The 13,971-nt window shown below is 44.4% G+C and overlaps 1 protein-coding gene across 2 annotated transcripts in view; it reads right to left on the bottom strand.

Moving 5' to 3' along the window:
- The window catches only part of TENT4B (terminal nucleotidyltransferase 4B), a 50,963-nt gene extending 38,719 nt beyond the window's left edge, over positions 1–12,244 (bottom strand). The window contains exon 1 of one of the 2 annotated variants that reach the window (XM_033128575.1): positions 11,546–12,244. In XM_033128575.1, coding sequence (XP_032984466.1) covers positions 11,546–12,177 — 632 coding nt within the window. In that variant the 5' untranslated portion in view covers positions 12,178–12,244. The remainder of the gene's footprint in view (positions 1–11,545) is intronic. The other variant, XM_033128574.1, reaches the window with a different exon arrangement.
- Between the last annotated feature and the right edge of the window lie 1,727 nt (positions 12,245–13,971).

Below are 13,971 nucleotides of genomic sequence, written 5' to 3'. Positions count from 1 at the left end.
TGGTGGTCGCTGCCATTGCTCTGGGCCACCTCTCACAACTCACCCCGCCTATCTGGGCAGGTCCCTGCAGGGGTAAACAGAACTGCTGAAACACACGGGCTCTGAATCTGGTGCAGGAAGAGCTTTGGAACTTCAAAAGCTCTCCACATACCCACACGGACACTGCGCCCTGTGACCCAGGCGAACTATTAACAGAGGAGAAGCCCGTCTCCCAGTGAATCCCCCCACTGTGTGAGAAGCTGGAATAGTGCAGAGAAAACATAGCACTACCACGTGAGAGAAAAAAAAAAGGCTGCAGTCGGAGAGAAAATAAAACATTCTACCAACACGTATTGGAAAACAAAAGAAAGACCTCTTCCTATCAACCTGTTGCAGAAGCCACTCCTGTAGATGTCTAGGAAGAGAAATAATAAATCAGTAATTGCCATGAATAACCAAGGCAACAAGACAGCTCAGAAAGAAAGTGAAAAGTCTCCAGAAAAGGAACTTAAAGATATGGAAATATGTGACTTAAATGACAGAGAATTCAAGATTGCAGTTCTGAAAAAACTCAACGAGATGCAAGAAAACACAGAAAGGCAGTTTAATGAACTCAGAAACACAATCAAAGAACAACATGAGCATTTTACGAAAGAGATTGAAATTTTAAAAAAGAACCAAATAGAATTTCTGGAGATTAAGAACTCAATAGAAGAAATCAAGAATGAAATAACCAGTTTAGGTAGTAGAGTTGACCAGATGGAGGAAAGAATCAGTGACATCGAAGACAGAAACCTGGAAATTACACAGATGGAAGAAGAAAGAGACTTGAGGCTTACAAGAAATGAAAGAACTCTACAAGAACTTTCTGACTCCATCAGAAAGAGCAATATAAGAATAATGGGCATACCAGAAGGAGAAGAAAGAGAGAAGGGAACAGAGAATATATTCAAACAAACTGTTGATGAGAACTTCCCAAACTTGTGGACAGAACTGGATCCTCGAATCCAAGAAGCAAATAGAACACCTAATTACCTCAATCCCAACAGGCCTTCTCCAAGGCACATTGTATTGAAGCTGTCTAAAATCAATGACAAAGAAAGAATCCTCAAGGGAGCCAGGGAAAAGAAGATGGTAACCTGCAAAGGAAAGCCCATTAGATTAGCATCAGATTTTTCAGCAGAAACTCTACAAGCCAGGAGGAAGTGGAACCAAATATTCAAACTATTGAAAGAGAGAAATTATGAGCCAAGAATAATATATCCAGCAAAGATATCCTTTAAATATGAAGGAGGAATAAAGACCTTTCCAGACATACAGAAGCTGAGGGAATTTTCTAATACACGACCTACACTACAAGAAATACTAAAGGAGGCTATTTGACCACCATCAACAGGGACAATTTGTGGCAACCAAAACATAAAAAGGGGGAGAGTAAAGGCCTGAACCGGAATATGGGAATGGAGAAAGTAAGCGTGCTGAAGAAAATGGAATATTCTAAATATCAAACTTTCTTTTACATAAACTTAAGGGTAACCACTCAAAAAAAATCCAGAACTGAGATATATACTGCAATAAAAGAAGAAACAGAGGGAAACATCATAGAATACCACCACACAGAAATAACACACAACAACAAAAAGGCAAAGAAACAATGGAGACACAGCTTTACCAGAAAACTAAAGATAGAATGACAGGAAATCCTCACATATCAATAATCACCCTAAATGTAAATGGACTGAACTCACCAATAAAAAGGCACAGAGTAGCAGATTGGATCAAAAAACTAAACCCAACCATATGCTGTCTCCAAGAGACGCATCTCAGCTACAAGGACAAGCATAGACTCAAAGTGAAAGGGTGGAAACTGACACTCCAAGCAAATGGTACCTAGAGAAAATCAGGTGTAGCAGATGAAACAGACTTCAGGGTGAAAAAGATAAGAAGAGACAAAGATGGACATTTATAATGGTAAACAAGAAGAATGGTAAACAAGAAGATGATATAACAGTTATCAATATTTATGCCCCCAAACAGGGAGCACCAAAATGTACCAAGCAACTACTAACAGAACTAAAGGGAGAAATTGACCAAAACACAATTGTACTAGGGGACTTAAACACATCATTGACAGCTATGGATAGATCATCCAAACAGAAAATAAATAATGAAATAGCAGCCCTAAATGATACATTAGATGAAATAGACATAATTGACATATATAGAGCACTTCATACTAAAACATCAGACTATACATTTTTTTCTAGTGTACATGGAACATTCTCAAGCATAGACCATATATTGGGACGTAAAATCAGCCTCAGCAAATTTAAGAAGATCGAAATCATACCAAGCATATTCTCTGATCACAAGGCTTTGAAATTGGATATCAACTGCAAAAAGCAAGCAGGAAAAAACACAAATACATGAAGATTAAACAACATACTTTTAAAGAACGACCAGGTCAAAGAAGAAATTAGAGGAGAGATCAAAAGATACATAGAAACAAATGACAATGAAAATACATTCTACCAAAATGTTTGGGATGCAGCGAAAGCAGTTTTAAGGGAAATTTATATCATTACAGGCCTATCTCAAGAAACAAAAAAAATCCCAAATAAATAACCTCACGTCACACCTTAAAGAACTAGAAAAAGAAGAACAAATGAAACCCAAGGTCAGCAGAAGAAAGGAAATAACAAAAATCAGAGCAGAACTAAATGAAATAGAGATCAAAAAGACAATAGAAAAAATTAATGTGACAAAGAGCTGGTTCTTTGAAAAGATTAACAAACTTGACAAACCCTTGGCTAGACTCACTAAGATAAAAAGAGAGAAGACACTAATTAACAAAATCAGAAATGAAAAAAGGGGAAGTTATCACGGACACCACAGAAATACAAAGGATCATCCAAGAATACTATGAAGGACTATATGCCACCAAATTCAATAACCTAGAAGAAATGGACAAGTTCTTAGAAACATATAGCCTTCCTAGGCTGAACCATGAAGAACTGGAAAATCTAAACAGACCGATTACCAGTGACAAAATTGAATCAGTCATCCAAAACCTTCCCAAAAACAAAAGTCCGGGACCAGATGGCTTCACTAGTGAATACTACCAAACCTTCAAAGAGGATCTAATACCAATCCTGCTCAAACTCTTCCAAAAAATTGAAGAAGAGACAGTACTCCCTAACTCATTTTATGAGGCCAACATTACCCTGATACCAAAACCTGGTAAAGACAACACAAAAAAAGAAAACTACAGACCAATATCTCTGATGAATACAGATGCAAAAATCTTTAAAAAAATTCTAGCAAATCGAATACAACAATGCATTAAAAAGATTATTCATCACGACCAAGTGGGGTTCATCCCCGGGGCACAAGGATGGTTCAACATCCGCAAATCCATAAATGTGATACATCACATAAACAAAATAAAGGACAAAAATCATATGATTATATCAATTGATGCAGAAAAAGCATTTGACAAGATACAACATCCATTTATGATTAAAACACTTAATAAAATAGGTATAGAAGGAAAATACCTTAACATGATAAAGGCCATATATGACAAGCCATCAGCTAATCTCATAATTAATGGTGAAAAACTGAAGCCCTTTGCTCTATGTTCAGGAACACAACAGGGCTGTCCCCTATCACCTCTGCTTTTCAACAGTGTTGGAAGTCCTTGCCAGAGCAATCAGGCAAGAGAAAGAAATAAAAGGCATCCAAATTGGGAATGAAGAAGTTAAATTATCACTCTTTGCAGATGACATGATGCTATATATAGAAAACCCTAAAGACTCCACCAAAAAGCTATTAGAAACAATCAACGAATACAGTCAAGTTGCTGGCTACAAAAATCAACGTACAAAAGTCCATTGCATTCCTATATACTAACAATGAAATCTTAGAAAAAGAAATACAAAAAACAATTCCTTTTGCAACTGCAGCAAAAAGAATAAAATACCTAGGAATAAACTTAACCAAGGATGTGAAGGACCTATATGCTGAAAACTATAAGACATTTTTGAAAGAAACTGAAGAAGACACAAAGAAATGGAAAGACACTCCATGCTCATGGATTGGAAGAATCAACATAGTTAAAATGGCCATATTACCCAAAGCAATATACACATTTAATGCAATCCCCATCAAAATCCCAATGGCATTTTTTAAAGAAGTAGAACAAAAAAATCATCAGATTTGTTTGGAACCACAAAAGACCCCGAATAGCCAAAGCAATCTTAAGAAAAAAGAACAATACGGGAGGTATCACACTCCCTGACTTTAGTTTGTACTACAGGGCTACAATAATCAAAACAGCATGGTATTGGCAGAAAAACAGACACATAGACCAATGGAATAGAATTGAGAATCCAGAAATAAAACCACGTAAATATGGACAGATAATTTTTGACAAAGAAGCTAAAAACATACAGTGGAGGAAAGACAGCCTCTTCACTAAATGGTGCTGGGAGAATTGGATAGCCATGTGCAAAAGAATGAAACTGGACTGCTATCTGTAACTGTGTACCAAAATTAATTCAAAATGGATCAAAGACTTAAGCATAAGACCTGACACAATAAACTGCGTAGAAGAAAACATAGGTACTAAACTTATGGACCTTGGGTTCAAAGAGCATTTTATGAATTTGACTCCAAAGGCAATGGAAGTAAAAGCTAAAATAAATTAATGGGATTATATGAAACTTAAAAGCTTCTGCACAGCAAAAGAAACCATCGGCAAAATAAAGAGGCAACCAACTGAATGGGAGAAGATTTCTGCAAACAGTGCCTCCGATAAGGGGCTAATATCCAAAATATACAAGGAACTCATGAAACTCAACAACAAAAAACCAAACAACCCAATTGAAAAATGGGCAGAGGACCTGAAGAGACATTTCTCCAAAGAGGACATACAAATGGCAAACAGACATATGAAAAAATGGTCAACATCACTAATCATCAGAGAAATGCAAATAAAAACCTCAATGAGATATCACCTCACCCCAGTCAGAATGGCTATCATCAACAAGACAAATTGTAACAAGAGTTGGAGAGGCTGTGGAGAAAAAGGAACCCTCATACACTGTTGGTGGGAATGCAGACTGGTGCAGCCGCTGTGGAAGGCAGTGTGGAGGTTCCTCAAAAAATTACAAATAGAATTACCATATGACCCAGCAATCCCTCTCCTGGGTATCTACCAAAAAAATCTGAAAACATTTATCCATAAAGACACGTGTGCTCCAATGTTCACTGCAGCTTTATTTACGGTGGCCAAGACATGGAAACAACCAAAATGTCCTTCGATAGATGAGTGGATAAAGAAGTTGTGGTATATATACACAATGGAATACTATTCGGCGATAAGAAAAGATGACATAGGAACATTTGTGACAACATGGATGGATCTTGAGAGAATAATACTAAGCGAAATAAGTCAGACAGAAAAAGCATAGAACCATATGATTTCACTGATATGTGGTATATAAACCAAAAACAAAAGAACAAGACAAACAAATGAGAAACGAAAACTCATAGACACAGACAATAGTTTAGTGGTTACCAGAGGGTAAGGGGGGAGGGGGGTGGAAGATGAGGGTAAGGGGGATCAAATATATGGTGATGGAAGAACTGACTCCGGGTGGTGAACACACAGTGGGATTTATAGATGATGTAATACAGAACTGTACACCTGAAATCTATGTAATTTCACTAACAATTGTCACCCCAATAAATTTTAAAAATAAATAAATAAAAGAAAAAAGAGATCAGGTCCCATTCTCAGACCAGAAAATGATTCCAATGAAACACAGTTCATTCTAGGATAGATTTGCAGATAAAAGTATTTATTCTACAGTCTGAAAGCATTGTTCAGATGTAAAAATACTGTAAAATAACTTCACTACCACCACCACCACCAAACAACATTAACCACAGGTGTACTCCCCCAAACAGAGTCAAGACAACAGAAAAGAAAGTTTATTCATAACACATGATAGGGCAGGACTTGAACTTTTGAAAGCCACTTTGCAGCTATCCTTTTGTATCTTTTTAGAAAATGAAAATAAGGTTCCACTTCATACTAGTTTCTAAGAAAAAGACATGTAATGGAAATACTGCAAATTACTTCAAAGATAAAACAAAAAGTTAGAATGATACTGCTAAGAATAAAAACAAAGCAAAACTTGAAAATTAAGGCCCTTTTAAGTCACAATTTTACAAAAATGAGTGTATATAAAACTGGTGAAATCTGAATAAGGCTATGGATTGTAATAATGTCAATTTCCTGGTTTCCATGTTAAACTATAGTTATGTAAGATATTATCATTGCACCAAACTAGGTGAAGGGAACACGGGATCTCACTGTACTATTTTTTGCAAATTTCTGTGAATCTGAATTTCAAAAGAAAAAAAATTAGATGGGGCTATGCACGAGTAGGTTAATATAACAAAAAGGAAAGGTTTAACAAAGAATTTGGAACATGATAAAAAGGCTACCATGAGCACTTTGATTTTATTGAGCAATTTGAAAACAGGTTTCTACACACTGTTCAAACTACTTCAGCGGAAAGCAAGGTTTGCACTAGAATTCCTGAGTTTAGGTACCTGACACTTACATGACACCTTATGCACACGGCGAGATTTTTTTTCATACTTGAAATAGTTCAAGCAAATACGGAGCCAATGCACAACATAAACGGCTTCACATCGAGTTTTTTCCCAAAATCTTTAACTCAAATTTCCATATGGCCCTAAGCCCTGAGCATACCAAAGTCTCTTATGTCATCCATAACTTACCCAGTGGAAATAAATGTATCACCTGCTGTTTGGGTCCAAATTAGTGAAAAGTCTAGCATAAGGCCATCCTCACCTTCAATAAATATTAACTTAGAAAAAAATAATTCTGTGCCATTTAAAAAATGGCAAAGTGAATTTGCAGCCTTTGTAGGGGTTCTGTAGCAGCTGAGCCCCTAGTGAATATTCTGAGGGGTAGAAAGAACATTCTACTGATGGTCCTCTGAATCCCTCAAGCTGGACCCTAATTCTTCAGCTGAGCCTCCTCTGTGGCCTGCAGCCCTTCCAAGATTACTCCATACCTATGCGTGCGTAAGTGATTAATATACACGGTACGGTCTCTAGTGCCGTGGGTGTGATCCTGAAATAGTTTCTTCCACTAAATGTTACTCTAATGGATTCAACAGACGGGAGAATAGTAAGCTGAGTGAAATCATACACCGGCTTGCTTTTCTATTTTCCATACGAAAAAAAAAATGGCTTAAATTTGCTCAGCTTCAGCAGGTATAAGAGTATCAAACCCAACCATCTGAGCAATCCAGTTATCAGCAAGGGTGCCCCTGAATTTTCTTCCCATGGACCCTTGTGCGCTCCTAACACTAGGACGCATCGTAGGGGTTTCATGGAGGAAGTTGTGAAGTAAGGCCAAGCAGCACACTACAACCAGGATTGTTCTAACACACCAACCCCCAGCCTTAGACTTTTCTTATCCCTTCTCATCCTTCCTTTCCTGCAATATACTAAACCTTCTGTGTGAATACAGGGGAGACTCCAAAACGCTCTATTCACTCACTGTTTCAACAGCTAGAAACTTAATGGAAGTTGAGAAAGATTCCACACTGAAATGTCAAGGATTCTGACAGTGGTCACTAGTGACAGTGGTCACAACTCCCAGATTGTGGACAGAAGCTGAGTTGTGGCCTGAAAGCAACTTAGTTGAACACGGTATAGATTTGGGGCAATTCTCAAATACGACTTATACTGTTAGTCTAGAATCTACACGGCAGAAACCTTAATGTCTTCTTAAAAGCACATTTCAGTACCCAACGCTGCCAAATTCAATAACCTGAAGGTTCTAGTTCACTAAAGAATGACGATGGCTACCTTGCAAATGCACAGAAATTATTCCAAGAGCGAGCACACAGACTTAGGCCTCTACGTTCTCTCAGACTCAATCCATGTTAAAGCGCTGATCGCTGTGGAGCCCAGCACTCAGCAACCCCACCGGTCACACTGTGTGGAGATCGGCAGAAAAGGCCACAACGCCCGTGCTGAAGAACAGCACCAGCATCTTGGGCTTCCTGTGACAGAGGGTACACTGTACAGACGGAAGGACACTGCCCCACCGCAGTGAACACAACTACATCTGAGCCCCCACATTGCAGCTCCCTGCTGGACAGTTACACGTAACCCTCACCGAACCTTCTGCTCCAAACCAACTGGCCCAATCCTCGTTTTCAACAATAATACCAACGTTTCCCCCGTCACTCAAGGTCAGGCTGTAGGGTGATAACTAAGTCCATGACACGAATCACAATCGTCGCCATCCTTACTTTGAAGTGCCGCTCACATTCATTCTGCTTTCCCATCCCCGCCATCCCAGTTCAAGAAATTGTTCCTTAAACCCAAGAGTCCCCATGGGGTCTTCTTGATGTCCCACAGTCAAATGTGTACTCCAGAACATTATTTTAAACAAGTCATCCAAGCCTTGAAAAAAATATCTCCAGATCTGGCAGTGTGGCCAACACAAACCTTTCCTCATGAGCTTGGACAAGCACCAAGCACCTTTCACAAGAAGTCTCTGGACACCAGGGCTCCAACCAAGGACTCTGAATCTCCATAAGGTTCTTGTGTTTGCTACTTTTTGTCATCACTTATTTCGTCAGGGTGATCAACAATGAAACCTTTGCAAAGAAGGGGGCTTATGGCTCGTTCTCAAGGACAACCAGAAGGAGCTCCAAGCAGACAGCTTCCTACACCCCAGCGAGCCTTGGAGGGAAACAAATCCCAGGAAAAGGAGTAAGTGTAAAAGCAACTTTAAAAAAAAACAGAAAACAAACAAACCCCCTGGGCCTGTGGGTACAGGGAAAAGGAGGCTGCGATGGTGAGCCCTGGCGAGTTTAATTTTGAAACAGGACTTGGAAGACTTCAGGATGAAATTCAAATGTCTTCCTCTACATTTAAGAAATTCCTCTGTTAACTAGTGATCTAGCAGGTGAGAAGAAACATATACATCAAAGGAAAAGTAGACATAAGCAAACTATACCAAGAGCATGAAGCACGTACTTCACGAGTTCAGAGGAACCAAAAACATCAAGAACTGGGACAATGGAGAAGTCAGGATTTTGAACCGTACGGTGGAGTGTTCAGGCAGTAAGTCCATCAGTCTGGCTGAAGCCGACAACACTGAGAAATACAAGACGTGAGAGAGTGCACACAGCTGTGCCACTGTCCTAGTCCCCTGTTGATGTGCGTCTCTCTCCTTGCCCTACCTGGACTCTCAGTTCAGGGGCCGGGACCACCACAATTTGTTAACCTATTAGCTACGTGTCAGTCACATGCCCAGCACTTAGAATGTTGGTAACAGCTTTACGATATTTCATCTCAGAATAGTATAACACAGCCTCTGAAATCAGATTTTTTAAATATTTCTATTAAAAATAGCAAAACTTAAAAAAGAATAGCAAAACTTACGTAAGAGTCAAGAAATAACGATCCTTAAATCAAAACAAGAATTTTTAAGCACCCAGACACTCTTATAAAAACTCTCTTAGGAATTGCTTAACAAAATAAAAAAATTTTTTTAATTGCTGACATGCTCTAGAGGAAGAGACAAAAGAATGGAAAGTCTGATAAATTGATAAGCAGTTTTAACACAGGTTTACAATCAGTTTTTAAACAGTAATCCCTCTGGGAAATAGAAATCCCTCTCCTTAATCCCTTTGAGGGCAATGCAATATTTGAATCAGGAACAAGACCATCTTGCTTCTATGTAAGTTCAAATGTGACCCTTTTACAGTGTCCTCGACAACAAATAGCAAGTAGAGGACAGGACAGTTTCTAATCTATCAGAAAGAGAGGCGGCCAGCATTTTGGATTTATAATGTATTTTTGCCAGACACAGAAGCTTCGGTAAAATTAAATTAGGGAACTTCAAGGTTTGAGTCGACAGTGATTACTTAACTGGAGCTTATTCCTGTGAAATGAAACTAACTACCAGAACCCCTGAATAACAATTTGCTGGTCACTACGCCACAGGTTTAAGCCTCGTCTTGGAAATACTAACAGGATGGAACCATGAGCCCTTTATTAAATCGTGATGACCATGGAGAGCGCCCTTGAAGCTGAGCAAGAGGACTCAACCCTACAAGGTTCACCTCCAGAGAGTGAGGCAGGTTTGACAGGAACCCCAGGGCCAGTCCTAAAACGCTTGACTGCATTATCCATAAAAGGTGGGAGCAGCAATAGTAGCATATAGCACACACCAGCCCACTAGAAGCAGATGGAACCCACCAACTCATTTTACCCAGACCTTCAAAAAGGTCCACAGAATCATCTTTGCTTGCCAAAGCAGGCAGATCTGAATGAGTGAATCTAAGGAAAGGTTTCGCAAAGGATTACAAATAGTGATTTCATTTGCCTACTGTAGCCCCATTGTAAAACAGGGTCGGAAAAATGAAAGGCATTTTGAAAGCTCATTCTCCATACTCAGAGTAAACACATACACACACAAACAAAAACATGCCCCCCGCCCCCCCCCAAAAAAGCTTCAGTAACCTATTCCAGCACAGGGGCTTTTTCCAGAAGGGAAGTCTAGCTGAAACCATTCCTTGCTTATGTGTACATAATTCACAAGGGGTCAGGTAAAATTGCATTTTGTAACAGCTGAACTTTAAACAGTCATTCGTGGTGCAATATTCACTCATTAGCTTAAAGTTACCCCCTAGAATGAAAAGCACTGGCTGTCTTTGCCAGGGTGACAACTTTACAGACAGAAGCTGGGGCCAAGGACCGTGAACTCCTAGAAAGTTCTATGAGCCTCAGAAGAAGACCTCACCACCTCTACCAGCACAAACTTAGCCGTCACCCCATTCCTCACTCCCCACATTAGGAGGCATCGCCAATACAGGCAATTTTTTTTGAAATAAAAAATATAAGACGGGTCAACAGCAGGCAAAGCCTTACAAGGCTGATGATTTCTGTTCGGGATTGGGGGAGGGGGAGGAGCTTTCTGGAAGTTTCTATTCTTGGCAAGGAAAGCACCTCCAGGTCCTTCCACCAAAAGGCACTAACACAGGCTTGTTCTCAGGGAACGAGTGCTTTTCCCGTGCTAAGCAACCCCATCCTGGGGTGTGACGAAGGGAGCAAGGTGGTGAAGGCCGGGAAGAGGAATCCGGGAAGGTGTGTTTGGCTGAGGGGGATGGAAAGAAAGAATGGATGGTTAAGGGGGGTCGGGGAAGCTGTGGAGGATTCAGAGGGAGCGTGTGGATGACTAAGGGGGGTGAGGGGAGAGTGTGGGTGTCCAGAAAAGGCGTGTGTGGCCGCGGGGCAGAGGGGGAAGGTGTGGACCGTTAAGGGGGGTTAGAGGGCAAGGCGTGCACGGCGGAGCGATGGAGGGATGTCCAGCAGGCCCCTGAGAAGCAGCCACGGAGGCGGCCGAAGGGGTGGCCTCGCCCCCCCCCCCCGTCTCCCTTCTGTGGGCGTGTGCCCCGCTGCGCGTGTGCAAGGGCCGGGCCCCAGGGCCACCACTCACCCCACGACGCCCTGGTTGTAGTTCCTCCGCTTCCACGGGGTCCCGCTGTACACGCCCCCGCCGCCGTCCGCCCGGCCGCCGCCCGCCGCCCGCCCTCCGCTGGGCTGCAGCAGGCTATAGTTGAGTCCGTAGGTGCTGGCCTTGTTGTCGCGTTTCCGCTTGTTGCTGCTGCCGGAGGTCGGGTCGGCGGGCTCCGCGGCGGGGACAGCGGCCGAGGAGTGCGGAGACGGGGACGCCGAGGGGGACAGGGACGCCGAGGGGCCCGCGACGGCCCGGCGGGCCCAGGCCGCGGGCTGGTGGTGGTTGTTGTTGTTGTTGGTCGTCTCCAGCGGCAGGAAGTCCCGGGACTCCGCCGCCTGCGCGTGGCCGCCCTGCAGGCGCTCCCCGGAGCGGTACATGCCCGCCGGGGCCGGGGCCGGGGCCGGGGCCGCGCCGCCGAGGCTGCCGGTGCTGCTGCCGCTCCCGCCGGTGGCCGTGCTGCTGCCGCCGCCGCCGCTCGCGCCGCCGCTGCTGTGACAGTGGTGGTTGAAGTACAGGTTCCTCAGCCCCTGGGTCGTCTCCCAGATCTGCATCCACAGACTGTTGGACGGTCCGAGCTGCTCTGGCTGGAACCAGGCGATCCTCGGATCCATCAAACGGCGGCGGCCGCTGCCTCCGCCCCTCCCGGCCGCCCGCAGGGCCGCCGCCGCCGCCGCCGCGCCTCAGGCGCACGCCCGGCCTCGGCTGCTGCTGCTGTGGCTGCTGCCGACGCCGCTGCTGCTGCGCTGCTGCTCGGGACCAGCCACGGGCGGCGCGGTCGCGCAGGGAGCCCGACGGCGCCGGCGGCGTCGCTCCCGCCCTCGGGGGCTCCGCGGGCCCTCCCCCCTCCCTCCGCCCCTCGGCCGAGCCCCTGTCACCGGGGTCCCCGTGCAAATGGCGGCCGCAGCGGCGGCTCCAGAGAAGGGCGAGCGGCAGCAACAGCAGGAGCTGCGGGACGCGCCTGCTCCGTAGCGTCTCGCAATTCCGACCGCGGGGCGGGGCTTCGGCCGGCTCCGCCCCGCTCGCTCCGCCTCGCTCCGCCCCTCCCCGCCCCCTCGCGCTCGCCCCGCCCTCCCGCGCTCGCCCCGCCCCCGCCGCGCCGCCGGGTCAGCCCCGGAGGCCTAGTCGCGCGTCACAGAGATCGTGGCGCGTCGCGTTGGAGGCCGCAACCGCCTGGCCTAACTGTCCTCGCGCCTCCTGGGGAAGGAGCCTCACGTACCTGGGCATCCGGATGCCCTTCACGCGCGCGCCACCCCGGGTCTCGGTTTCGGCGTCCCTGAGACTGGGTGATGCCGGATGGAAGTCGCCGTCAGCTCCGCAGGGAATGGATTGTGGGAGGTGCCGCCCCGCCCATTGTGCCCTCCCCCACCCAGTGGCCTCCGCGATCTCCTTGGCTCTGCTGACCTGTCCCGAGATCTCCGCTCTCAGCACACCTCCAGGAGGGAGGAGATGGCCCCCCACCCCTCGAGCACGTGCACAGGACCCTGCCAGAGCCCAGGCTGCGCTGGTTTCCCCGCGGCCCGGCCGCCGTGCTCCCTGCGCCGGTCCTGCCGCGCCCTGGCCTGCGTGGGGGGCCGCAGGGGGTGGCGGAGGATCCCCCAGCCCACCTGCGTGGCTGCACGCGCGTCTTCGTTGAGTGCGTAAGCCATGGGCTCAAAACCTACTTTCCACAGCCACGCACACAAACACGCGCGGATGCACAGTCACAGAGACACACGCGCTGCTGGGTGTGTAACGAAACTTCGCTCGTCCTAGGGTGCACCTGCACCCTTGGAAAGCCCTTAGTTCAGAATTAACAGGAAACCCAGTACAGCCAAAAATGAGGACCCTGTTGTCGGCATCGGTAGAGATTTTCCACAAGGTGGTTATTTGCATATCTTCCCGATCCCCGAGGTAAAAAAGACAAGGGAATTTTAAGTGTTTTAAAACATGAGGAAAAGGGAGCACATTTCACGGTGCCCTCTAAGATTTGTCCAAAGTACAGAGCATGTCCCTGAGTTCGAATTTACCTTATATTTTGGGAGCTCAATATCCTGGAAAGTTTTTTTGGCAAATGATGAAAAACTCAAACACGAAGCATTGCTCAATTTTCTTGCTGAGACAATAACATGACCATAAATACAGAAAACATACCAAAAAAAAAAAAAATTCAGAATTTGGTTCATTGTATTTGTTGGTGCTTTACTACAAATCAGTATTAAGAGTTTTCTCAGAATGAAATTTGCTACATACTGAGAATTACACAGCCAAGAAAATGAGTAGTGGTATTTTTTTATGCTATTCACACTGACAAAAATAAAGCATTGTATAGAAATAGGTTTCTTTTGACGACTTCCAATTTGTTTTCAAAATTCAAAAGAAAAACCGGAAAGCTGAACAAAAAAACATCAATATTCCACCATCTAGAA

This window comes from Rhinolophus ferrumequinum, chromosome 15, assembly GCF_004115265.2.
Source record: "Rhinolophus ferrumequinum isolate MPI-CBG mRhiFer1 chromosome 15, mRhiFer1_v1.p, whole genome shotgun sequence".
Classification (NCBI taxonomy): Eukaryota; Metazoa; Chordata; class Mammalia; order Chiroptera; family Rhinolophidae; genus Rhinolophus; species Rhinolophus ferrumequinum.
Note: the sequence above shows the minus strand (reverse complement) of the source record. Positions and strands in the feature narration are given on the sequence as shown.